Source organism: Ammospiza caudacuta, chromosome 2 (assembly GCF_027887145.1).
Source record: "Ammospiza caudacuta isolate bAmmCau1 chromosome 2, bAmmCau1.pri, whole genome shotgun sequence".
NCBI lineage: Eukaryota > Metazoa > Chordata > Aves > Passeriformes > Passerellidae > Ammospiza > Ammospiza caudacuta.
In genome coordinates, this window is record NC_080594.1 from 49,905,481 (window position 1) to 49,932,299 (window position 26,819).

At 38.2% G+C, this 26,819-nt stretch overlaps 2 protein-coding genes across 6 annotated transcripts in view; one reads left to right on the plus strand and one right to left on the minus strand.

Annotated features, from left to right (window-relative positions):
• The window catches only part of SGCG (sarcoglycan gamma), a 106,013-nt gene extending 95,647 nt beyond the window's left edge, over positions 1-10,366 (plus strand). For all 5 annotated transcript variants that reach the window (XM_058800121.1, XM_058800120.1, XM_058800122.1 and 2 more), the window contains 2 exons: positions 5,187-5,310; positions 6,830-10,366. In XM_058800121.1, the coding sequence (XP_058656104.1) occupies positions 5,187-5,310; positions 6,830-7,003 (298 nt within the window). In that variant the 3' untranslated portion in view covers positions 7,004-10,366. The remainder of the gene's footprint in view (positions 1-5,186; positions 5,311-6,829) is intronic.
• A 2,027-nt stretch (positions 10,367-12,393) lies between these two features.
• SACS (sacsin molecular chaperone) overlaps positions 12,394-26,819 on the minus strand; it is a 28,885-nt gene continuing 14,459 nt past the window's right edge. The window contains exon 7 of the mRNA XM_058800119.1: positions 12,394-25,778. Coding sequence (XP_058656102.1) covers positions 14,218-25,778 — 11,561 coding nt within the window. The 3' untranslated portion in view covers positions 12,394-14,217. The remainder of the gene's footprint in view (positions 25,779-26,819) is intronic.

Here is a 26,819-nt window from a genome sequence, read left to right on the forward strand (position 1 = left end):
GGCAGTGGGCATTAATCCATGCCTGCTGCTCACTCTCCACCTCTAGAACTCCAGCCCAGTTTTGCTCAGCTTGTGTCAACAGGAATCCAGATTCCTCATAAAGAAAGGATATGGTTTGAAATTGCATGTACTGCACCATAAATAAATGCTGACAATCTCTTTTTGCTGTGTGACTAGTGCATGCTCTGCCTGTGGTTTACTCTCTTACAATGTATAGCTGCATGGCCGGGGAGTTAGACTGCTTTCAGATTAATCAAAAAGTCAATATACTCCTATTGCCTTTTAAAGGTTAACGTACATTCAAAAAGCAGGGATCAAAGCAGACATCTACAGAGAACCAAGGAAATTAAGCCCACAGAATCCTCTAGGTTGCTTTTTTGCCTTTCAAAACAGTAGTTCCTTGACAGGTTAAAGATTTTCCTTTTTCCCCTCTTTACCTCAAGGGTTTATTTTTTTCCTCTTCATTTCTTGCCTTTTCTATTCATCCTTTGCTCCATGACCTCTAGTCATTTTTAATAAAAAATTACTATAGTTATTTATTGTTTAATCATCATAATTTAATTTCTGTTTCCCTTAAACCTTTACAAAGTCAAATGAATTCTGGGGTAGGTGTTCATGGCAGGATTTCTTTTTGCACACCAAAGGTATATGAGGGTCTCTTGCTTACCTGATGATGTGAGAAAGATGTTTTGATTATAGAATCATAGAATGGTTTGAGTTACAAGGGTCCTTAAAAGTCATCTATTTCCAGCCCCCTGTCATGAGCAGGTACACCTTCCACTAGACCAGGTTGCTCAAGGCCCTGTGTAACCTGACCTTGGACACTTCCAGGGATGCACAATTGTTGGGTTCACTACAAAATTAGAGCTGGTGTTGATCCTGGACCTGTTCAGTCCAGTTACAGTAATCCTGATCTTCCTCAGACAGGTGCTGGCAAGAATGCCTACAGATGGGCAACTCCTGTCTGAGGTCATACGACTGAATTCTCTTCCCATTGAATTCAGGAGAGATGATGACTCTTGAGCTGGAAAGGTCAAAAAGGGGTCAGAAGGAAAGGATAAACAATTACCCAAGAGCAAGCTGGTTCCTCAGTCCTGCTCTAAGGGTCAATCAACCCCAAAGTGCAGTAGGAAACTTGTGGTACTCTTTCTTCAGTGTTAGAACTAGCTTTCTTACAGATCTTTTAAGTACCATCTTGTGGTACATAAAAGATCTGTAAGGCATCCTTCTGACTCCTGCCAGACCAGGATGAAAAAAGGATCAATATTCCTGCAGCATGCACAGGCAGTGTCACCTGCTTCTTTACCAGAACTGCTGCAGGCTGTCCCTGCCCTCACATCCTCCCTAACAGCCAACTGAGCAATTTCAGGTGATCTTATATCTCCACAAGTTAGCAACATGCTTATAGGAAAAGGGAAATCTCCAAGCCTTTTGGTTGTTGGGATGGTTTCAGATCCAGAGACTGGATGCTGTCGAGGTTCCCTCAGAATATTTTTTCACACAGGCCTTCATGAATTATTTAGCACAGCTCAGCACCAAATTTCTTTGGCTGCCAGACAAGACAGTATAGTTGACTGCTGGAACTCTTACCAACAAGTAAATATTATCTTTGCTGTAATCAATTGCAATGGACTGTGGAGAACCAATATACAGCAAATGACAGGTCTAAAATATTACCAGGGACCACCTATTCCCTCACCCTTCCCTGGCTTTCAGAAGCTGACATGGTGCAGTTTCTCAGGCTATAGGGATCAGGGTGAAGGCAAAGTAACTATTCTGCAAGTGGGCCCAGGTGTGGCTTGCTTTGCCTTACAATCTGTGGGTATGTGTACTTGAGTTTCTAAATTCAAATTAGAAACATGCTTGGGAGAGAAATCTCCCAAAGGCCTGTGAGTTCTCCACATCTTGATTTTCATTGTGGAACTGTTTGGGAGACATGGACAGGGTGACATTTGTGTTATCTGAACATATCAGGTGGTCTCGTGGAGAACACCTGATGTGCTCCAACCTTTATGTGCATCCAGTTGGCAACACCTAGTCCAGAGTTCTCCTCAGGACACACATAATGGGCTGTCAGGTCCTTGGCATCAAATATTATGCTGCCCAGATCAATTTCTCTTGCACCACACCCCTTGCTAATTGACCCTGGCAGCTACTGCAGTACCTAGAAGCTACTCATAAGTACAGAATCCATCTTCCCAAGTGAGATAGAGGCTGTGACAGATGTCACATTTAGGACAGCACATTACATAGATTAATTCCCCTAGATGGAAAAGATCATTCACTTCATCCTCTTAAATGTAATTCATGTGTCTGTAAGTTTAAAAAAAATATAAAGTGACTGGTACCAATATATTCCCTCATCATTCTAATGCACAAATTCAAACATTATAAAGTGACCAAAAACTCTTAAGACAATTAATTTCTTCCCTCTTACTCTCCAAGCAACCTCCATCATTTGCAAACAAACTGGATTCTTGTTTTGCCAGGACACCTGAGAGACACACATCAGTGTGGGGACTGAGAAGGGACATTCAAAGTCAAAGTTCGACTTAGGCTGTTTCTGCACTAGGTGCCCATTTCCCTTTGAGTGCATCTGGACTTTAGACACCAAACCTTAGAATACCGTACAAAGAAATGCGTCATTGGTGTTATTGACTCTTGCCTTTGCTAGGATCTCACATATTACAGTTCACATCACTGATTCACAACAGTTTGCATTGCCAGGAATCTTCAATGACGTGCTTAATTAGGCAAATCCAGGCTGAGTTAATCTAGAAATAGGACCTGTATAAACAGCAGAAATTTAGGTTTGTGATTAATATAGCAAATGTAATTCTGCCATGTAATTCAAATTATGTGTATGTCATATCATAAATCTAAGTGCTTCCGAAGTCTGTAGGCTCCGTGCCAGCATTAATTTTTGTAGAAAGTAAGAAATATTTCTCTTGTGTTTGATTGCTTTTTAAAGTCCAGGTCTGATATACTCTCAGAAGTTTGTCCCAGTCTGCTGTCTTGTGATATTTAATGGAGTTCAAAAATAAAAATTTATGCCTACATATAGTTTGCTTATGTAGGTGAAATGCATTACAAAAGAACATGAGGTATTTTAGACTTTAAAGCTTTTTGTTAAGACAAACTATGACAAAGTTATATTTAACTACTTTGACACTAATTTATGAAAATGCATTAAATTTTAAAGATTGAAAATAGAAACTTTTTTAATTTTTCAGTATATAATGCATACAAATGTGCCCTGAAAAATATTCTCATGAAGCAGACCACCCACATTAATCACTCAAGGAAGAGCTGATTTTCTATTTCATAGAGATATAAATTTAGAGATCTAAAGCAAAAATTAATACAAAAGTTGTTAAATTCCAAACTCTGCATAATAAAGATTACTAATACTATATTGGTTGTCTGATTCAGAACTTATTCTCATGACCTGGTACACAGCATAATCAGGACTGAAGTTTGTGCTGTCTCAGGTTCATGGGGTGAGGCATTAAATTGTCTTGTGGATATGGTCTCAATATGGGGCCTTGATGCATTTACCCATTGTTAGTATTTAATTTATTTATCAGTCTGGAGTTTAAAGTAATTGAAGGTGATGCAGCCAGGAGGTGTCAGGGAGAAGCAGATCATAGAAATGTAAAGTCATGGAATGGTTTGGGTTGGAAGGGACCTTTCAAGATCAGAGAAGATAGAATCTTCTGCTAACTCTGGCCAGCAGTGATAAGGCAATATTGCTTGAGCTATTTTCAGATTTGAGGATAAAAAATGAAGTTTCAGTGACTGTGCTTAGATATCATGGATTTAGGTTTTAAGTTATCAGCTGGATTTAGCTTCTTCAGAACTCAAAAATACAACTGAACTTTCACACAAACACGAACTGTCTTCTTTTACATTCTGGTTTTAATGAAGAAACAGGAAAACAAAAAGAAAATGAAGACTTGAGTCTCAGTAAATTAGACAGCTTATTCCTGCCAATAATTGGCAGTCAGAGTCTGGACTCACTACACAATGCATTCCCAGAAAAGGACCTACTTGGGCACAGCTTCCACTCGCCCAGTCTGGCAGCTGTGGAGCACCTGTGGAGCCAGCACAACATCTGCTGGGAGTGCAAGCACACACACACACAACCCTCTGCATTTCTAGAAAACACAGTGGCTTGGGAACAAGTGTGTCTGTGTTCTGCAGTGTGGATGCAGCCCACACTCTTTGGTATGTGTCCAGAGAATAGGAAAACCAGCACATGTAAACAGGGACCACAGTTGTCTCACTTTCTCTAGCCTTCATATTCACCTGTTTAGTATTGGCTGGTGTCTTCAGGAAGGGTGAGTGAATATTTATAAGTAAAACCTAATACGTATCAATTCTGATCCTGCAGTGCCTCCAGATGAAGCAGTTCTAGGTAATGTTCAAAAGAAGCAACATAATCACTAGCTTTTTGCTAGGATTGGGGTTTTTCTTTCCTTCTCATGATTTTTAGTTAGTACTTCTATCCCTTCTACTTAACATGGAAATGGTACCAAAATTGTGAAGAAACAAAGCCTTATCTCTTTGAAAAATAAAAATTATTATTCCTGCACAGCTGATCTGACGAGGTGATTACTCAGATAATACAGTGCCTTCCTGCCATCTTGTGGCACTGCAGGGTTTGCAACTCCCTGTTTGTTGCACTGTATAATTTTTATTTCAAATTAACAGTTTTTAAGTTTCAGATGTCATCTAGTTAAACAACACACACACACGAAGAGTGAAATCTTGCTCTAGCTAATTGCAGTGTCCAAAATCTTGTTGATTTTTAAAAGTTACAGACTGTATTAATTGTATTTATTTCAATGTCTTGTTATGTCAAAAATGAAAACAAATTGAAACTAATGTAAAACTGGGTTTCAGGTTAATAGATTAGGTTACTGTTATACTGAAATAATCTGCAGTTATATATGAAATAATACCTTGCATTTGTATTATGAATTGATCTGTATTTTTCATTTGGGATGCTTTGTTGGTTTTCAAAATAGCTGCCTCCTTTTTCAAGTCTGCCTGAAGGAAAGGAAAAATGCATCTTTTGTATGACTTCAGGGCCTGCAAGAGCTTGTTCAATGTTTACTTATTTTCCTAAAATAAAAGAATGTATGAGATTGTGGTACTGTCCAATTTTCTGCTCCTACTTTTAGGCTGGAATCACCAACTCGATCTCTGAGCATGGATGCACCACGAGGAATTAATATTAAAGCACAAGCTGGGAATATTGAAGCGCTTTCCCAGATGGATATCAAACTACACAGCAGTGATGGCGTGGTGAGTGCAAGCCCTTCTTTTCCATAACTGTGGTTGATCTTCTGTGTGACTGTAACTTCAAGTCTTTTTTTCAAGTTCTGTTAATTTAATTCCTCAGGTTTTAGGTGGCAGGATATTAAAATTAATAGTGCCAATAATAAAACTTTTATTTATGCAAATAATACGACCAACAGACATAATGTTGTATTAGCTTAGAGAGATGCTTTCTAATGAAACTTGGATACTGCTTAGCTCCCTCCTAGCATAGTGATTCCCAGGCACCCCAGTGGGGAATCTTGGGTCAGAAGCAGATGCAGCCCTAGAGTGGCAAAATTAAGGAGTGAAGCTCTGCAGACATTAACAGCAGGCAACATGCAGCAGCCTATTTATCCCCTCTGCAAGGCTGTACTGTGCCAGTTCTTCCACAGAGGAACTACAGACCAACCCACATCCATCCTTAACCAGCTGGCTCCGTGGTGAGGCCTCAGCACTCAGGCCAGGACAGACCTGAGTCCAGCAGCAGTGCTTGTGTCCCGCTCTTCTGTGCACAGGCAGGGACCCTGTCACTTACCTCAGAGTTAGAGAGTGAATTGTGCTGGGAGGGACCTTAAACATCATCCAGGTCCAATTTCCCCTGCCATGGCCAGGGACACCTTCAAATAGACCAGGCTGCTCAGAGCTCAGTCCAATCTGGCCTTGAACACTTCCAGGCATGGGTCATCCACAATTTCTCTGGGCAACCTGTTCTGTGCCTCACCACTGAAAGAAGTTCTTTTTTATATCTAATCTAAATCTATCTTCTTCCAGTTTAAAACCAGTATGCCTCATAAAGGGTCCCTCCCCAGCTTTCTTGTAGGCCCTCTTTAAGTACTGGAAGGCTGCAATGAGGTCTCCCCAGAGCCTTCTCTTCTCCATGCTGAACAACTCCAATTCTCTCAGCCTTTCCTCACAGGAGAGGTGCTCCATCCCTCTGAGCATCTTCGTGTCCCTCCTCTTAACTCACTTCAAGACACCCATGTCTTTCTTATTTTGGGGGCCCCAGAGCTAATGCAGCACTGAAGGTGAGCTCTCACCAGAACAGAGCAGAGGGGCAGAATTCCCTCCCTTGCCCCTGCCCATGCTGCTCCTGTTGCAGCCCTGGATGTGATTGATTTTCTGGGCTGCAAGCACACATTGCTGGCTCATACATAGGTTTTCATTTGTCAATACCCCTACATGTTTCTTCTCAGGGCTTCTCTCAATCCATTCATCACCCTGCTTGTTTCCATTTTGGGGATTGCCCCAACACAGGTGCAGGACATTGCACTTGGCCTTGTTGAACTTCACAAGTTCTCTGCTGAGAAGAGGATAGGCACCAACTTATTCCTGTCCTTTGTTTATGTCTGCCAAGAGCCTAGGGCTCAGAGAAACTTTGTGTATAACAAGTCCTGTGTAAAAGGCCGTTCTTAGGCCTCTGCCTAGCCAAATTCAACTTATCTCATGGCACATGATTGCTTTACCATCTCTAATAACCTTGTTTCTCCTGCTTTTTCCCACACAGCTTTTGCTGGATGCTGAAACCGTGCGACTGCCCAAGCTGCCTGAGGGTACAAGGGGTGGATCTGGGATTTCTCAGGGGCTCTATGAAATCTGTGTGTGTCCAGATGGAAAGCTCTACTTGTCAGTGGCTGGCGTGGGCTCCACTTGCCAGGAATACAGCCGAGTCTGCCAGTGAGGCACCCAAAAGGCCACACACTCCCTTGGGCATCTGGGTTTTGTATTACTCCTAAAGAGCATTACTGAAAGCATATTTTTCAGCATTTTAGAAACAAAGTACTTACAATTTAGGAAACAAATCTGCATCTACAGTTCTGGAATACAGGGTGTAAGGGGAAGAAGAGCACAAATGACATTTCCACTTCAGAAGAACGACTTGAATTAAATTACATGTTTTGTCAGTAACACTTGGAAAACAGCCTTACAGAGAGTATAAAAAATAAAACAAATATGTTTCCTTGCTGAACTGTTATTCAGTCAGATGATTATGTCGTTGTTCGTATTTTTGAGATCCGTGGGTTTTTCCTCTCACTACATGTAAACACTTACTGTATTAGTGGGTGAAATGAAATAGAGGGAACTACTTGAATTATTTGTAAGACAAAGCATTATTTGGAAAATTCTGAAAGTGCCAGAAAATGGTCTATGCAATTTTGTTCTTGCAATAACACAAGATAGAAAAATGTGGTATTTGTGTGAGTTCTGTGTAAAAGATGTTAATTTGTTGATAGCTTTCTGTTTTAATTTGGCAACACATATGCTGATTTGCTTCTTACTGAGATTTGTATAAAAATAACTAATGCAAAAAGCTCCAGAAGTCATGAAGGCCTCTCTGTGTCTCAGATCCATTCACTATAAAACAGAGAAGTATGTTAGTATATTTTATAATAGCATTGTTTGTTCTACTGCCTCTACCATCATATTCAATCAAATCCTTTTTTATTTTAGGGCATGCTAATTCAACAAAGCAATCTGTTGTGCCAGCTGGACTAGTAAAAAAAATGTGTCTTCAGATTGTGTGGCACAAGAAACTCTTTGGGCAGTGGGGAAAAAACCTTTTATGCAGCCCACAGATCTCAACTAAGAGGAATATTTCATTCCCATCTGCACCTGTTTACTGGTATTTCTGATCCTGTCAGAGTGGGACTCCATCACAAACAGAGAGAGTAAAACTGTTACTATTTTTTACATTAGGATTTTGGATAAAAAATAAATGCTCACCAGAGCTGACAAACCATTTATTGGCCTTGTAAAGAAACACAACTGCAGACCCATTCCCCTGTACAGTGTTGCACTGAACACAAATAAATTGTTTGCACACCTCTGGGTAGCAAGATTTGTATTTTATAGTCTGTTGTTTAAACCTCATGGGTTTTTAATTCCTTTGATGCTGTTTTGTGTATACTTTATGATCTTATTATCCAGGAAGGAGCTATCACATAGTGCCTTGGTGTCTATTTACAGAAGGATTTTAACCCATAGTGTTAGTAAACCACGAATGTCCACCTTTTGGAAAAAAAATAATCACCATCCTTAAAACAAAAGAATCAGGACAAAAAAACTACTAACAAACTTGCTACTTCAGCTTTGGTGAACAAGGGAAGAAATCCAGCACTTGGATGTGATCCCCAGGTACACACAAAAGCCTGAGCTGAGAAAGAGAGTCCTACGTTAATATCTTCCTCTATTATTGTGGTAAAGCCCAGGGCAGTTCCCACTTCAAGGGCTGCCTTTGCAATTTCTCCAAGAGTCTGATGTACAGAACTGAAACTGCCCTTCAGCAGCAGGGTGGAGCTCTCAGCAATTAATGCAAACTCCAAGAACTTCAGTAGAGCAAGTAGGAAACACTTAAGGTGAGCTTAGGCGAGTGAAGCAAGGGTTCACATGTAATCTGGAGAGTGCTCCAACTACTCTTACACTGCCTAAAGGAGAAGTAGGAAGCCACACATCTTCCATATCTGAAATTGCCTTTTCTTGGACTTAGACACATTCACTTACCCCTGTCTTCAGGAGTGAGTCCAAGGCAGTTTGCCGTAAGGAGAGAAATGTTTATCTCCACGACTGTATCTCTTGACTGTATCTGTTTTTAAGGCTAAGCCCTCAGCTGAGGTCCACTTTAATAGAAACCTATCTTCAGTATTCCTTTAAAGTCAATTTAGATGGTTCCAGCTCCATGCACAAGCTTTTACAAACCAAAACACAAGCAGACTTCATTGGATAGAAAGTTTTGAGTACTAAAATAAAGGTCAGCAAATGCTCTTGCATGTGCCAGATACCTAAAAACTGCTGCTACGAGTAAGTTGGAGAACTGTAATGTCACTGGTCTCTTACAGGTGTAGTATTAACAGCAAAACTGGGACTTGAGTCCTTAGAAATTTCAGCCATTGTTCTGACATCAAGGAACATATGCCTGTTTCCATGGAGTATCAAACAAATAATTCACTAATCTAACACCTAAATGTTAGCCAGATACTGCAAAATAGTTAAAATCTCCTTGTTCTGCTGGCAGTAGAAGCACAGCACTTCAAGTTATACATTTTAAGCTTTTGTTATGGAGGCACATCTTCAAATGTGATTTGCCAATTAATTCACAGCAAGGGACTGAACTGAGGCTTTCCAGGCAAGAATAACCTGACCCCTAAAGAGCTAGGAAAATCAGGGTGCAGTCCCCTGGCTGGTAACACTATTAAGCAGAATGGCACTTCATTTAGACACTGCAATAACTACCACCTTTCATGTGGAGATAAATCTTCTGGACTTGCTTCATTACACAAGTGGAGTCTAAGTAGTACCAAAACCTAAAGAGGTCTGCTGTACCCTTAGCACTGCCATCACACAAATCACCAACGTGATCCTTTTCATTGCTTAAATTTGATTCTTCTTTTTATTATGCTAAAACACTGACATCAGAAGTATTGTTCCAGTATAGAAGTTGTGCACATAAAGCATAGCTGGCGACATCTTGTCACAGACTAATTTTTTTCTTTTAGGTGTGGTTAGTAGAGAAACAAAATTTATGCTAACATTACCAGACTATTATCAGCTGATGCTACAATCTGAATTGCTGTTAATCTCAACATAGGTCATACATCACTATTTCTGATAATTCTATGTGGATGTTTATTTCCCCCTCTTTAATACTTCAAAATTACTGTTTCTACTTGAATCAAACTACAGTAATTAGTTAGAGTAACATAAAATTATGGCACAGGGAAGTGAGAGTATGCAGTTCTCTAGTTTATTTCCAAAAGCATTATCCAAATGCAGAAGAGAAAAAAAATCACTTCTAGCATAGTGAACTGATTTGTTTGCATTTTTACTCCCTCAAAAAGAATTATTTACAGCTGTTCTTGCAACTGGTTGCAATTGTTACACAGTGGAAAAATGATAGAAAAACTTCACTGGTGATTGCGCAAACATGAGCTTTTTTTTTTTCCATTTCACAGTCATTTAGTATTTGCAGTTGTCTATCTTTATATAGCTTTATGCAAAAGGAAATTGCGAGAATTGGAAACCAAGTTCTTGAATAAACTTTATACATTTTGAACAATCTGCTTCTGCTTTTGTATTCAAATGAAACATAGCTGAAATGAATGTTTTCATTTTTAAAACAAAATTGTTTTTACAAGACTAAGAATGTGAAATGCACTTTATTTAAAAATATGAACACAATTCTCCATCCCAGCTAAAAATGTACTTGGCAGAATTTAGGAAATGCTTTACAATTAGGTTTCATTGGACATCTAGCATTCATTTGTCTTAATCAGTAGTGGGTGAAAGTAAACAAAGAAATTACTGCAGTGCTACTGAATTAATTGTCCAGAAAACAAATCAAAGAAAAGATAAACAGTTTTGATGAAAATTCATTGACAAAACTCTTCATGTGACAAAAAAAATGTGTGTCTTCTTCAAATGAAAACATTTACTTTGGCTGCCAGGTTTAGTTATTTTTGAGCTATTAGTTCTTCCTTTGTTCCCCAGGGCCAATCCAGCCTTTCTCAAAGAGTTTAGATCCAGCAACAGAAATCTCAAAGGTGGTACTACATTCCTCTACTTCAATTGGAGAAATTACAATAGATTTAATTATAGCCTTGTTTAAAGCAACCCAAGTATACCAGTTCTAAGTGAATGCAATCCTTATAGTAAATTTTAAACCCTATTTCACAAATCAATACAGTAACTTTACTGATAATGATTTGAGTACAAATATTGTAAAACTACATTTTTTACATAATAAACCATTTATTCTTCAGGTAGTCAGCTACACAAAAATCTGTGTCCTTAACAAAAAACAACAACAAAAACAGAACAAACAAACAAGAGGTATGTTTTCTTGTCACTAATTGTTGAGGCAAGTGTCCTGTGCTTTTTAGAATAGCTGTGTAACACTTCATTGTTTGAGAGGAAAGCTTTTAAAGCACAAGATAGTAACAAGCCTATCAAGGCTGATTCCAACTGCAGTTCCTTAGATTTAAGCTTCTCTGTGTATAGTTGAATCAGCTTCCTAGACCACTGAGTTTTTGTTAAACTCCTCAACTGTAATTTTGGGAGACAAAAACTGAAACTGCTTTTCCTAGATAAACTGCTGGTACCTGTGGAAGGCAGGAGATAGACCTGAATGAAAATATATTTTCTCCAGTGAGAACTCATTTAATGTGCAGAATTACTTGCTAAATGTATTTTTGTGGAACCTACATGCTAACATTTACTTCTACAGACCCTTACTACAGAATCATCACATCCTAACTGTTCTAAGCCTCCATACCTGACTTAGACACATTGTCAAGTCTCCCAGCTGAGCCAAAAGGAAGAATCAATTAAGCATTTTATTTATTTGTTTTTCTTTTTAATCAGTAATTAAATGGCACTTACAGAATCATGTTCTGTCAAAATATGGTTTCCTGGTCTCACAAAGCCTCTTTATTTATGTTAGCTGTTACAGTGAGTTAAGCAAATAAGAAACTAAGAGACTTCCTACTGAGACAACTCACTTGCTTGTCCCTTTGCAGACATCTGTAAATTTTATTGTTAGTTTCAATTCAGGAATAACAGAATTAATTCATTTTTCTCTGTCATTCCAGTTTTCTTTCTCAACTTGGCTCAGAGTTTAAAATTATTTCAGACTATTAGCTTCCTAAGAACTAGGACCATTTTCTTTCTCAGTGTCAGCACTCAACAGAATATACAAACTAACCAAAATTAAAGTTAGAATATTTTAGTGATTCTGCACAGACATGTTAACAGTTTGTAATACTAATACTGGTAAGGCAACATAAGTTGCTTATAAAACACAGTTATACACTTAGAAGATTTTCTTCCTCAAGAGCTCACGTAAAAACAGGGAAGTGTTCATGGTGCTCCTGTCACACTTTTGCATGCTTCCATGAGACCTTATGTTTTAGCTCCATTTGAAATGAAAAGCATGAGAACTGTTTCCTTTTCAAGTATTTTAGTCTTCAGTCTTACCCTGAAGACTATTCATCTGACTTAATGCACAAAGCAAGAACCACAAAGAAATCTATTTTAAAAACATAGGGAATTAACTAAACTGATTTATTTCATGGCACACCAGGATTTGTGTTTTACTCACATGCTATTTATTGCAAAAAAAACCCCAGCAAATGTACAATTTGGTTGAGAAAACTGCAAACATTTGTCATTGAAAAAAAAAGGCAAGTTTCCTTTTCAACAGTATTTCAATATTTGTACAATTATTTAGAATTAATCAAAAAAAGATTGTGTATTTACCCATATAAAAGCTTCAAATAATAGGTAAAGTTAGCTTACATTATAAAATCAAAACACATCGGACTGAAATATATGTTTGCATTTTTCTTTATTAAATTTATGGCACTTAATTTAATAGCAGAAATAATAATAATAGGGCTCCACAATCAGAAGCAGTATTGTTTTCCAACTGTCACATTTCTTCAAGAACAAAGCCTTTATAATTTACTCAAAACTGAGGCAGACCTCATTGTGATTTTTTTGTTTTTGTATTACAACACTATCACAGCTATATCAGCTGTATCAGCAAGCTTACTGTTGTTTATTTTCCTTTGTATTCTGTAGGTTAAATTGCAGTTTCACTGTGCTGTCAAGTAGACAAGTGTGACAGCATGCCACTGGAAAATGTTTGACATTTATGTTTAATGTGGCTGATCCAGCAAAAAAAAATCCTTTCATTTAGCATTATCCTTCCATTTTTTATTTTTAAATTTTTTTTTACAAAAAGCTAATGTTGAACATACTGCATGACATTACCAAAAGTATTACAAACTATAAAAGAAAGAGTGTGAACTAATAATCAGATTTCTCAAGGGCTGTAGTGAATAACAAAATAAAACCAGCATTACATTGCAGCACCTTTAAACATGTAACAAAAAACAGTGCTCTGTGTACACCAAAAATGAGTTTCTGAATTGTACTATTACCAATGTTTGTGGAAAAATATATATATATGTACACACACAAAGGCACACACAGAGGGGGAAAAAAAGGAACTCAAGCATTTAGGCATCTGAAAACTGAGTTTTGGTGTTCCAAAAAAACAATAAAACACCATATAATAATGTTCACAGATTTTATATCATCCACATGTTTTTTCATTAAACAAAAGATGACAGGCTCTAAAAAAAGTAAATTAAATACTTAATTATTTTATAATAAAGTAAATGCAATCAATGCATGACATGATGTGGCATGTTAAATTTAGTATCATTATTCAGCATTAAAATAACTGTACCAATTTACATGTACTAAACTATCCTTAAATGTTTACAGTGTGATGCTGCAGCAAATTTATAATCAGATCCAGCTGATAAGAGTATTACTATGAGTGACATGAATGTCCACAGAACGCAAAAGAATACAGATATGCTTTGGAGTAATATCTCCAAAGTTATTTTAACTTCCACCCCCTTTCCCATTTCATTGTATGTCCAGTCTTAGGATTAGTACATTGAAAACTGACATTATCCTTTCAGAAACATTACATTAAATGAAATAAATCTAATAAGGAGTTATAATTACAGGCTTTATCTAACAGAAAGCTAAGCTTTGGTTATGTAAAGTGCAGTTCAATAATATGCCAATTAATCACAATGTTGTGCATACATCTAATTTTTGCAGCTCAATTTCCTTGCAAATTCTAAAAAATATTCAGGTTTTACAGTTTGCTTAACAGCAGGCTCAGTTAGGAAAAAAAATCTCATTTAAGTAAATTTCAGTTCTAGGTACCTCGGTACAATCCACCTTTGTGCATGACACTTCTAAACTGCTTGGCACCATGCAACCTCTTGGATGTTCCATAATCTGCACAATTGCATTTGTATGCCACCACTTGAAACACCTAATTCTTGATAAAACAGTTCTGTAACCTCTTCAAATAATTTATATTTTTTGTTGTATGAAGTTTTCAAGTTTTATTATGATGCAAGCAGTACATTCCATCACTCTCATAGCAACTTCTGAAGTAAACCTATCATTGGGAATCTGTGGAAAAGGAAGTAAGTCAGGATATCTCGTTTTTAAGCTATCTACTCCATAAGCCTCCAACGTCTGAACGTCATTTGAAAGTCCTTCAAGTTGCTGACTGTACTCCTCTATTTTCTGTGCAAGGGCTGCTGGTTTTATGTCTTTGTCTGACTTGCCCTTCACAGCGTAGTCAGCTGCAATCAAGGCCAGTTTAGTAGAAAGGTAGCACTTAAAGCACACCCATTCATTGGCATTTTTATGAAGGTCGTTTCGTGCGGCTGAGAAGTTGGCTCGGGCCTGCCTAAGCCATCGACGCGCCTCCACAGGATTGCCAACGGACCTGAACGTAGGGGGGACGAAAAAGCGCTGGGAGTAGGAGGGCCCTGTGGAGGAGGGACACTTTTCTTTATACTGCTGCCTTTCAGATTTGTGGCTTGTTGCTTCCTGATTCCAGGAAGTGTAAAATCTCTGAAATGAAAATTTATCTGACTGAAATCGAGAAGCAGAAGATGAAAATGGTCTCCTTGAGGCTCTGTCCATGTTTTGATCCATAAAAGCCTGTTTTTCCATCCTGTTAATCTCATTCTGCAAATGTTTGAAAACCTCATTAGCTATATCAAGATTCTCTGCATTTTTATCTGGGTGCCATTTAAGATACAGCCTCCTAATAATCTTTTTTCTTTCTGATTCTGGAAGCTTCCAAGCCTGTTCAATCACAGATGTCACTTCTCTTAATATTTCTGGCAACGAGTTTGACTTTATCTTTTTTGGAGAGTGGTGTTTTGAGGACATTGTTTTGTGCCCCTCTCTACCAGTGAAGATAGGTGGAATTGCCCTCGGTCCATGTGCTGGAAATTCTGTAGGACTGGTTGGGGTAGAAGGTGTGCTATCCCTGCCTTGAGAGCTTTCCTCTGGTCTGGAAAATTTGTACAAGTCAAGAGAGCTCACTATTTTATATTCACTATATCCAATATCAATCTGGTAAATCTTCCCTAGAAAACTGGGGCTTTCATCATCTTCTCTTTCTACTTCTTGCACAATGATTGCATAGGTGTAAGTAGGTTGATATGATCCATATATATCACCACCTTCAGAATCAACAAGGTAACCAACATATTCACCAGGATAAAATACATTCATTGGATCCATTAGAAGTGTATAGTGAATTTCAGCTGGTATAGGAGTGCCAGGTGTTGGTAGTTCAAGTTTTGATGGCTCAGAAGAGTCATACTTCACTCCTAAGCTGTCAAGCTTCTCACTGATCCGATAAATATCGTTACAACCCAGCATGGCAATTAAATATGAGGTATCAGAAATCAGGTTGTCAGTTGCAGATTTTAAGGTCATGGCTAATGCTAAGAGGAAATTTATGTCCTTGCTGTCAGAATGCTGTATGTAAAGCAATATTACTGCATTTCCATATCTCTTCAAGAAAGCAAATGTTTCACTTTTGCTGTGAGGAATAGGAGCAAACCCTTTAACTCTTAATGTTGTTTGCAACTTCTCGAAACAGGAAACTTTCAAACCTTCTCGCAAAGCTTTGCAAAGTCTTACTGCTTTTTCTTCATTAGCCAGGAAAGCATTGTCATTTTCATGCTTCATAATCCTAATGAGTCCTGTGATGAACTGCTCTGAAGACAACAGTAACTGTAACCTTCCCTGCAAAGAACATAACGCTCCAAACTGACAAATTTTGGGAGACTCCTCATCTAACTGTTCTTCAAGTATACTGCTAAGTAAGCGAGGCCTCAGCTTCTGAGGGAATAACATTATCAATTTAGTGTGAAAGCCATGGTCTTTGCCTAAGTAACACTGGCTGAGATCAACAAGCATCTGCACACCAATGTTACCTTGGATTCTACTTTTGTAGTGGGGTGCATCATCAAAAACTAAGATACTAGACTTTACCAACCTACCATCTTGACTGGGAAGGTAAAGGGCAAAATCTCGCATATTCTCAAGGTCATTCCTCACCTTTACAGAATCATTCTGAAGACTTTTGAACAGGCCTGAAACTACTCTTTTAACTGTGCGCATTTCATTGGGATCCAATTGCTTTCCTTCTGAGCTCTTATATATGCGACCTAGAACTTCAACATACTGCTTTGTTGAAATAATGTCTTCAGTGCCCAAATGTTTAAATAACTGATGGAAAGTACCAAGTTCTAAAGGAAGTTTGTAAAGATAAGGTTTAAAATCAGATTCATACTCAAGGTTTATTACCACTTCCTCAGGCTTAAGGAGCTTCCAACCTTCTTCCACCATTACAAAAGAAACTCCTCGAAGCTGAAAGCGGAATTCCCTCTTCTCTGTGCTGAGAAACTCATAAATGCTTCTTAGGACCTTGGCCCTAGTTTTCACCATGTCTTCATCCAAAGTTGTTATATTGCATATGTTCCTGCAGTTATTGATAACTTTGTCCAGAGGAGGGTCCAAATTAACATTCAGCATGGCTAAAACTTGCTCAAGCTGTTCTTGCGCACCAAGACTACTCCCCTCTTGCTCTTTGATGCTTAAAGGTGTTGCTTTCTCAGGAAGAATAGGACATGATGTCCACAGCAACTGCAACACATCGGTCTGCTTGAATTTAGGGTTCACCTGTGCCCCATTGAATCGTATAAGAGGAAGAGTTCCATTAACTTCTTGATACTGAGGATGAAATCTCACAAATTCTGCTGGAGCTCGCTCAGGACACAGAAAAGGAATTAAAGACAATTCTTTAAGAAAATTTCCTGAAAAAAGGTCAGCTCTTTCTTGAAATATATGATGGAGGAGAACGTCGACAGTATTCTGTAGTGTTTCTTTAGACCAGTTTTCTGTATTTGCTCGCATGCTGATTTCCTTAGCAAACTGCAGTAACTGCTGCTGTGAAATGATGAATTTCAATCCGATATGTCGCAGAAAAGTTACCCATGATGGAAGGAACGCCGCTTGATTTTTTGGTTTTGTAAGTTGCTCTAGCTTCTTAAAAAAATCTTGAGGTATAAAGAATTTTTCAGGCAGCATAACTTCAAAGACTTTTACAGTCCTGTCATAAAAGAACTTTGCAGGTTTTAACCTATTGCTTGCATCATGAATGATCAAAATGCTTTCAAGCTTTTCAAACAGCTGTTCTTTCATTTCTGAAGTTTCTTCAATGCTAGTTAGCCTATTCTTTAAGTAGATCAAATGTTCTAATTTTGCATCGTAAGACAGACTTTCAATTTTTGGCAAAAGATGTTTCAAGTACACTTCAAGATCATCCACAGAGACACAGCCAAGCATAGTATACAAATCTTTCAAATGAACTTTCTCCTCAAGAAAAGCCGATGAAGTTGACTGTGTCCATCTGTCTACTTCTACTGATGGGATGCTTTTTGTGAGGACATAGCACGTGCCGTATTTTGCAATGCTGATGTATCGGCCACTGATTGATTTGTAACACGGAAGAGACTTTAAAATTTTAATGTCATCCTGAGATGTCAAATGACATAGGTTGCAATTGAAGTACATTAGGAGAGCCTCAAAGTCACTTTCTGCTAACTTTTCAGTTTTAAACGTTGATGTTTGTACCATATATTGTATGGCTTTCAGAATGCTGGAGGGATTATCTATGTTTGCTGTACGCCCCGACAACAAAGGCACTAAAGCACTGTCTTTGGAGCAGATTTTGTTCAATGCCAGCTGAATGCAGCCCGTTTTCATTAAAGCATGGAAGACTTTATCACTCTGAGCATTTGGAAAGACAGCTATGTGCATGATGCTGAGTGGCAGCAAGACATCACACTCTGGCACAACCAGATGATTGGCTGAGACAGTAAACTTTATACCTGGCAGCAACGTCCAGTCCTTCAAAGTTTCAATAACACCATCAAATTTTGCTTGTGTATCTTCTTGCTCTTCCTTAATATTTAGAGATTCACTGATAAAATGCCAAGCACTTTTAAGCCAAGATTCACTTGCAAAGTTTTCCTTCCATTTCATACAATTTTTAGTTTTATACTCTCTAGGCAGCACAGATGATAACAATTCAGCAAAACTTTTGATATCAAAGACTTTTGCTACTTCACTGCTGAGCAGAATATTGTTGTATCTCAAATACAATGTGTTCATAAAGAGATCCTTCCGTGATGGAATCAATTCATGGTATGTTGTCAAGAATTTTGGTCGCTTTGAATCAAAAACTTGCAAAACATTGTCCAGAGTAATGAGGAGTGGCAAACCCTCAATTTGGATTTCATTTTCTTCTGCATCTTTGAAACAGTAGTCAACCAGGAGTTTGAGGCTATGGAACAGCTTCAAATTTGTCTGCTGAAGACGACAGGGTAACTTTCCAATGTGGCAGTTGGAGTCTGGAAAAGAAAATGTCATCAAAAACAATCGGACATCAGCAGGTGTCACATAGGTGACAGGAATATCTGCATCTACCAAACAGTGATAGAGATTTGCAGTCTCATCACAGTTGTGCACCAAATTAAATCCAATTTCTAAGAGTAAATGCTTTAGTCTATAAACATTTTCAGCCACTGTCTTCCGTGTTGTGATGTTGTATTCTGTGTTTTTGAGGTGCTGCAATTCATCTTGTAGCAAATTGTCAAAGAATGGTCTGCCTTTGTTCACAGTAGACATGTTAACCCATGTGATGATAACAGCAGAATGCAAATCAGAACCATCAACATTTGGAGCTCTCATAACAGGTAAAAGACGCTTCAAATCTTCATAAATGCAACTGTAAACTGCTTTCACTAAGCAATACCAGTCTGGTTGAATATCAAGTCTATTAACTGGAAAAAAGGATAAAAACTTTTTTAAAGTGTCTTTCACAGCATGAATAGGTGTGTTTTGCAGCACTGATACTGTAGGGTCAGTGCCTGGAAAATACCTCTTCTTCAGCTGAATCAGCAGTTCAACATAGGCTGGTGCTATCAGCGCTGTCATTAGACTACTATTCCAGTCACTTCTTACTCCAACACCGTTATCATCACGCCACAGATTTCTTCTTGCAGAGTCCAGAGCAAAGTGTCCATTCACATGGAAAGGTAATCCAGTTTCTAATGATAAGGGTAGGAAACAGAATGCTCTGTGGGGCTTTTTGTAATTGTGAGTAATGCAAGCTGCTACTCCACCACGAGGGAAAAGAGTAATGTCCTCATTCTTGTGGGCTGAGACCACACTTTTGGATACCTTTTCCATGGCAGAAAAGCCTGACCTGTTACAAATTAACCAAGTGGTGAGATTTCCTTCAGAGTCTTCAGTATCCATTGTGTACGTAATCTGCTGTACAGGTATTTCACTTAGCTGCTTCTTTTTAGTTACACTGTCGATCACAGATGCATGGAATTGCTTTCGTTTCAGTCTGTCTCCATCAGTGATTTTGCCTTGTACAGAATACAGGACATTCAGTGCTCCTGTTGTTTTTTCTATCTCACAAATAGAAATTTTTTCCATATGGTTCAAAAACATTAGGAGTTCTGCTCCATCTGTACGCAGCTTATCCAAAAGATTTTGGACCATTCTATCTGAGCACGGAACCGACGAAATTTCTGATACTTTCGCCATTTCTCCATTTCGAAGAGGAAACCTAAACATTGTACAATTGTCCAGTTTAAAGTGATTTCCTAAGTAGAGATCCAGTACATCTGAGAACTGTGTTCTGAAATCTGCATCTAGATCTCTAAACATGCGGCCAGGACTTGTTGATGTTGAACCTGGTGCATATCTCGCGTGAGGGTCAAAGATGCAAAGTATATCGTTGCCAGACAGGAAAGAAGGGCAATCCGTAATGTGATAAACAGAATTGAAACCTATACCATATTGTCCAGTTTTACAGGGATTCCCTACTTTTGTACCTTTTCCAAGGTTCTGGATTCCCCGAATATCATCTTCTGTAAAAGGCTGATTGTTGTAAACACACAGTGCTGGTCCTTGAAGTGGTGTCCATTTCTCATCAAATATTCTATCGGCTGGATGCTGTCTAGGATCAAACACAAAACAGATCTCTGTAGCTTTTGCATCATCTGCATTCTGAAGGAGCTCTTTCAGCATTTCTTTTTCTGAAGGGTAAGCATTCAGAATGCTTTTAATTCTACTAGTCAATTTTTCTTTTTGGCCAAATTCTGTTCCAAGGGTAGTAAAACAGATATTTGATGCATATCTCTCTAAAGCTTTATGGCGTTTTGGTATTGCTCCAAGCTTCACTGCAACTTCTCTTGGAATATCGCCATGACAATATTTAACAGTTGTGTCTTTAACTTTTATCCACGGACAGTCATTGTAACACAAAGATTTTGCAGGCAGAAGTGCAAGACGAGTATCTGGCAACAATATCTCACCATACTTTTTCTCACAAAATTCCTGTTTCTTCTCTCTAATGAGGCCCCATATTCCTTCACTAATTATTCTCCTGCAGAGCTGAAAGCTGTCTTCTGTTAGTTGTTTGGTCCCTCTCTCCTGATTTATTGATTCCAGAACTGCAGCAAAGTCTTCAACTGTGAAAGCCTGTCTTACACCCACACTTTCAAACAGCTCACGGAAACTATTTTTGTATTTGTTAGGCAATTGATAGAGATAGGGTGCTGCCTCAAAATTCAAATGAAAAGATACTTTTGATGGATCAGCATACACATTCTCAACCAAAATAAAACTACAGTTTGTTAGCTGTTCAATTATCATGGCTTTTGTTGATTCACTCTCTAACATCGCTTCATGCAGGTATTTGTAACAAGCATTAGTGATGTTTTCTTGATACAACGTGATTCCATCAAATGACTTTGCAACTTCTTCTAACTGATTTATGACTAAATTAACAGCTGGTTTCTTAAGTAAACCCAAAAATTCTTTGACAGCTAATGACAAAGTACCACAACCTTTAAAAGAGTGAGAATTTTCATTAAGAATTGGTTGTATGAGGCAAACTATATCTTGATGATCAGCAGTGAAAAGATCATTTGCTGAAAACATCTCTTCAGGCTGAAAATCACTGCCTTTCCAGTGCAGTGAGAAGCCTGCTGGTTTGCTAAGGAAAGGAAGGAAAGGAATGTTTTGACATTTTGCAGCAAATTCTTTAGCTCTAGGATCTCTAGATTTTAATTTTTCATCAATAAGACTCAATATAATGCTGCTTCTAAGACATGCTGAAGCATGATCAGTCTTGTTAATTTCAGCTACTGACTCTGCACGTTCTATCAGATCTTCCCATAAGATATCATCTTTAGCCATTCCCAACTGCACAAGTTTAACCAAAATAACAGGGTTAAGATAATCCTGAGTGGTACCATAAGGAAATCTTCCATCCTCAGCATCATACAACTTTGCAACTCTTCCTTCAGGATGGATCAGTCTTGATGGTGTAACTAATGAATGTCCCTCCAATGAACAGGGAATACATGGAGTAGCACGAAGAATTCCTGAGAACTCCTCAAGTTTTTCATTGAGAACATAACGCATCAGAGGATCACGTAGCTCTGGATCAATCTCCTGAATGTTAGGGAAAAATACCTCAGAAAAGAACTGTTTCTCAGAGAAAGTGTTCTCCAATAATATGTATTTGCATCCCGCTTCTTCAAATCCTGTCTTTACCCAGGATGGAAGATCTACAGCACACAGATTTTTGGAGCCAGTTTTTTTAAGGTACTTCAGAAAGATCTTGAAGGCTGACGGCCCAACGTCTGGCCGTTTCAGTATGGAGTCATCTAAAAACCTTACATTCTTCATGGAAACCCAAGACAAACCATCAGAAAACACTTTGATCCCTTCTTTGCTTTTCATATGAGCTATGTCCTCATAGAACCCTTGACAAATAACAGAAAAATCATCGTGAACTGAATCAGGATCTGGCCACACTGCACAGTAACTGTAGTCAACTAGCTCACCATTGATTGCCATGTCACGTAAAACACAAAGAGCTTCTATGTAGGCTTTTACAATAACATGCCTCATGAATACTGTATTCCATCTTCCTTTTGTGTCCGTTTTCCAGATCTCTTTCCGATTTGAAGTAACTGCAAAGCAGCCATTTATGTGGAGAGGTAAGCCTGTTTTTATTCGCAGAGGTAAATAGCAGAATACTTCGCCTATGTTGTTGCAATTAGGTTTCACAATCCATTTTTGATCCTTGGTTTCAGACAGCAATACTCCTACACCACCACAGGGAACTAGGCCTAGTCTTCGTCCACTTTCATGCAAAGAAAATTTCAAAGCATCTCCAACATCCATGCAAGAACATATAAGCCATGTTGTTGAATCTACTGTTTTCTGTGGCAATTCATCACCTGATCTTTTTGTCTGTCCTGATTTAGCCATTTCAAAGAAAGTAGCTGGATCTTCTTCAGTACCTCTGAAAAGTGGAGACTGTAAATCAGCAATCCGCCTGAACACATGGTGAAATTCCTCTACCACTATCTGCAGGATACATGATGACTTTGGTGTTTCAGTGGGAAGCTTTTTAGTACTGCTGCTGCACACCTTCATGAGTTTAGCTGCTTCCTTTAAAACACTTACATTTGGTGCTCTCAAGGCTTTGGAAGAACACAGATTTTTTCTAATAGTAACAACATCTTGTGCCACGCCGGGATCATCTGCTTCAATTTTCAAGTATTTCAAAACCATTGAATTTACACTCTGAGCAAATATTATCAGTCTGTGACCGCAAACGCTAAATTCATCCACAAGAGAGTAAATGTCTGCTGTATTGTAGGATGCACTGCTGACTTCACTCACTTTAGCTTCCTGTTGAGTCCTAAAGGACAGCCTGAAAAGTGTTCCTTTGTAGCTATAGGGAGATTCTACTGTCAGTGGTAGCTGGCAACCAAAAACTCCTATAAATGGCTTAAATTGATTTGGAAATTTTCGCAGTCTCTTCTGTTGCTTACTCCAGTTGATTTTGATGCCAGGGTTAGATTTATCTCTGATATGCTTACTTATGTGGTTGACATTTGGATCAAACATAATCATGAATTCCCGGCTCAAAATAATAGGAACATCAGTGATATGATAAACAGAATTGAATCCCAGTCCAAATTTTCCTACTTTGTCAACTTCACTCCTTTTTAGAGACTCTCCTAATCGAGTTATATTTAGGAAATCAGAGTCAGAAAACTCAGAGTTATTAAATGACCACAAAGCTGGACCATGACATGCTGCCATTCCTGGATCCAAAAGGTTCTCTCTTATATCCATATTTCTTCTCATGTCAATCAGGAAATTACATTCCGTTGCATTAGCATCGTCAGCATTTTGAAGAAGCTCCTTAAAGATATCTGAAATGGAAGGGTATTCTTCCAATATGTTTTTAATTCTCACAGTCAGAGGCTCTCTTTGCCCAGATTGCTCAAACCCCATATTTTCTGGATTAATCAGTCTTGTGCTAAGGCATGGGACATTTAACCACTCAGCGGTTTTCATTGGTATGTCTTCGTGCACCAAAATTATGGGTTCAACAGAGTCCTCAAGCAGATCGTTTAAGTCATCAACTTTGATGTCACAGTAACAGCACTCATGAATTGGCTTCATTGCAAGTTTGTAAGGAAGTTTGCCACTGTACAGGGGCATGGGCGTATGCAGACTCGCGGGGATCTGATTGCTGTACAGCCATCTTATGATGCTCAACATAATGTGAAGGCTTTGCTTACTCTCTTGTTCCGAGAGAGACTGCTCACTCTTCAGATATATTTTCTGAATGACCATAGAAACATGGTCTGGCGTTAACTCCTCAATTGAACCACAAGATTTAAACAACTGGTGAAACTTTGCCATAGTTTTTGGAACATAATGTAGATAAGGCTGGAGATCAAGATCAGGAACTGATTTTATAACTGCTTGTGTGAGGGAACAAAATGTTTTACCTGTCCAAACCCAGGGAAATTTCAGGGCTTTAAAAGCTTCTTTCCCTTCTTCTAGATGATCATGCATAAATCCATAAATCTCAAGCAAGATATGCTGAAATTGATAGTAGTCCTCATCACTGAAGGTTTTAGAACTATGCCAATCAACTACCACCTTGAAATGTTTCAAGACTGCTTTTATGCTGGGCTTGGTGGGGATGCCAAGTGCTTTCTCTATATCCAACAGTACATTTTCCACAAGAGGAACTGAGGAACCAACTAAAATTGCATGTGATATATCACACATTTCTGGTGGTGAACACAGATTACATTGATCTCCTTTCCAAACCAAGGACCCTGGATAATTTGGAGGCCTTTCTTTACTTGCAGGAATCCATTTTATCTTTTTCATTGCAGCTTTTGTTTCAGATGATTGAAGCAGCATATGGTTTTTGTTCAAAATTGTTAAGAGAGTTCTAGCTTTTCTTAACAGCAAATCATGGTTGGTGTTAGAGTCAGCATGCAAACTTTCAATTTTTTTTGCCACTCTCAAGATATCATTTTCATCAAGACTGCCTTCATTTTTTAAGCCTATTTGTCTCAGTGAATGAAGAATATCTGAGGATGTAAAAATAACAGGGGGGAAGCAACTTTCCTCCTCAGCATAAAACAAATGTTGCAGGAGTTCTACCTCAGGATCAAAGAGTTCGTTTGCTGACATTATCTTTTCCGGTGAGATCCGAATAAACTTTAGTGGTGTCAGCCAATCTATCACATCTGTATTCTCATTTTTCAGAAAAGTCAAATTTTCAAGAACCCATTGCATGATCTGTGCTGTTTCATCATATGAATAAAAATCACTCCTTATGTCTTCTATAACAAACTTCAAGCAGTCTGTGCTCTTCAGCTGTTCTGTTTTCATCAAATTAGCTAAGCGAATAGTTGCTTCATCACTGCTGTCAATTATTGGAACAGAAAACCTTAGACCAGGAGGAATTTTGGCAGTGTGGTGTAAAACCTTACTACCTTTTAGCCCAGTAAAAACAGGGACACTTTCATCAGATGATTTTTCAATTTTTTTAAATATTAGCAATTCCTGAATAATTCTCTTCTCTTTTTCATTTGCATCTGTTAAACTAGCTAAGAATGCCCTAAGAGCATCTTTATGTGTCGGTGGGAATGATGCAACCTGATTGCATAGTTTCTGTAAGGACATTTTTTCCATTATTTGTAAAACAGCACTTGGCAATGGTGGATGCACATACTTCTTTATAAGTGGATGTTGGATAGAAATATCCAGTTTCTTAAGTACAACTCCACCAATTTTCTGAATAATATCAGCTAAATATTCTGGGAGCTGAGTGTCAGATTCGTCTTCCAGAATGATGGGTGATGGATTCCTAAGTCTAACCAGTTCCACCGATGTTTGATTTTCCTCCAGCAGCGTCTTGGGGATAAGTGGCATTTCATCAAACACACTCAAGTCATCAGAAAAATGTATGTATAGATTCTTCCAGACCATCTTCAGCCAGGAAACTGATGGGTGCTTTTTTTCTTCCAAGCCTGGATACCACTGTACAACCACATCTCTCCCAGGCCACACGCTGTTCATAATTTCTTTAATGAGCCGGGCAAACCTTTCTGGGTTCAGGAGCTGCAGCTGAGTGCATGGCCTCCCTGAAATTACAGCAAAAGGGAAAAGCTGTGAAAATCACAGAGCAGAGTTACTTAGCAAATGGCTTCAGGTGACAAAGAAAAAAGAAAACAAGGAAAAAAAGTCCAATCCGTACCCTGTATTTTGTAGAAAAAAAAAAAGTTTGTTAACCAGGACTGCAAATACCAGCTTCCTTTACTTTCAGGAGTTAATTAAAAGAAAATACATTCCATATTAGTATGAAAATATAAACAATTTGAAAATTATCAGTATGTTATTATATTTGTTAGTTTAACACAAACATTCTCAGGCATATGTAGCAACTAGAGATTTAGAATTGAACTACAAACTTTTTTTTTTAGTTAGTTCTTTACCCAACTTATTTGCCTAGTGGTAAATAAAAATCTAATCCTTTATTTGTCTATAACTGGAAATGTTAAATAGATTTGAAAGATTATTTATTAGATATAGAAAAGTGATTCAGGTGCAGCTGCTCTTATAACTAAAACTGACTATAAATTAGACTCAGGTAGGAATTGCTGAAACTTAGTCTATATGTTTTTATTCTTATTACTGATGTTCTGACTAAAAGAAATATGTCTTTACACTCATGTCTTAATTGTCATTAGGAAAGTTTATACTTAAAAACTACAGAACTTCTGGGAGTAAAACAGCACAGAATAAAAAAATATCACTACCTCCCAACCCATCAGAAATAATGACAGAAGTGAAAGCAAGACATCTATCTGAATTTCGGATCTTTCATCACACATCTAGTTAACATTACTATCTTCTTGAAGGCAACAGTCCAAATAAAAATTGAGAGCAGTTATAGACATCCTTCAGAAAAAAAATCTTTTTTCTTTCACTTAATGCCTACAGAGCTACAGAATGATAGCTCTATTGAACACAAAAACAGGTAAACACATCAGCCCTGTAAAAGTGAGGAAAACTTGCGGAAAGGGTCCATGGAAGATAAGAATCTACTTAAAAGCTCAACTTAAACCCCATTGTTTTAATTTGAGAAGTTAAAAATACGGGTTTTAAAACTATACAGGTAATCC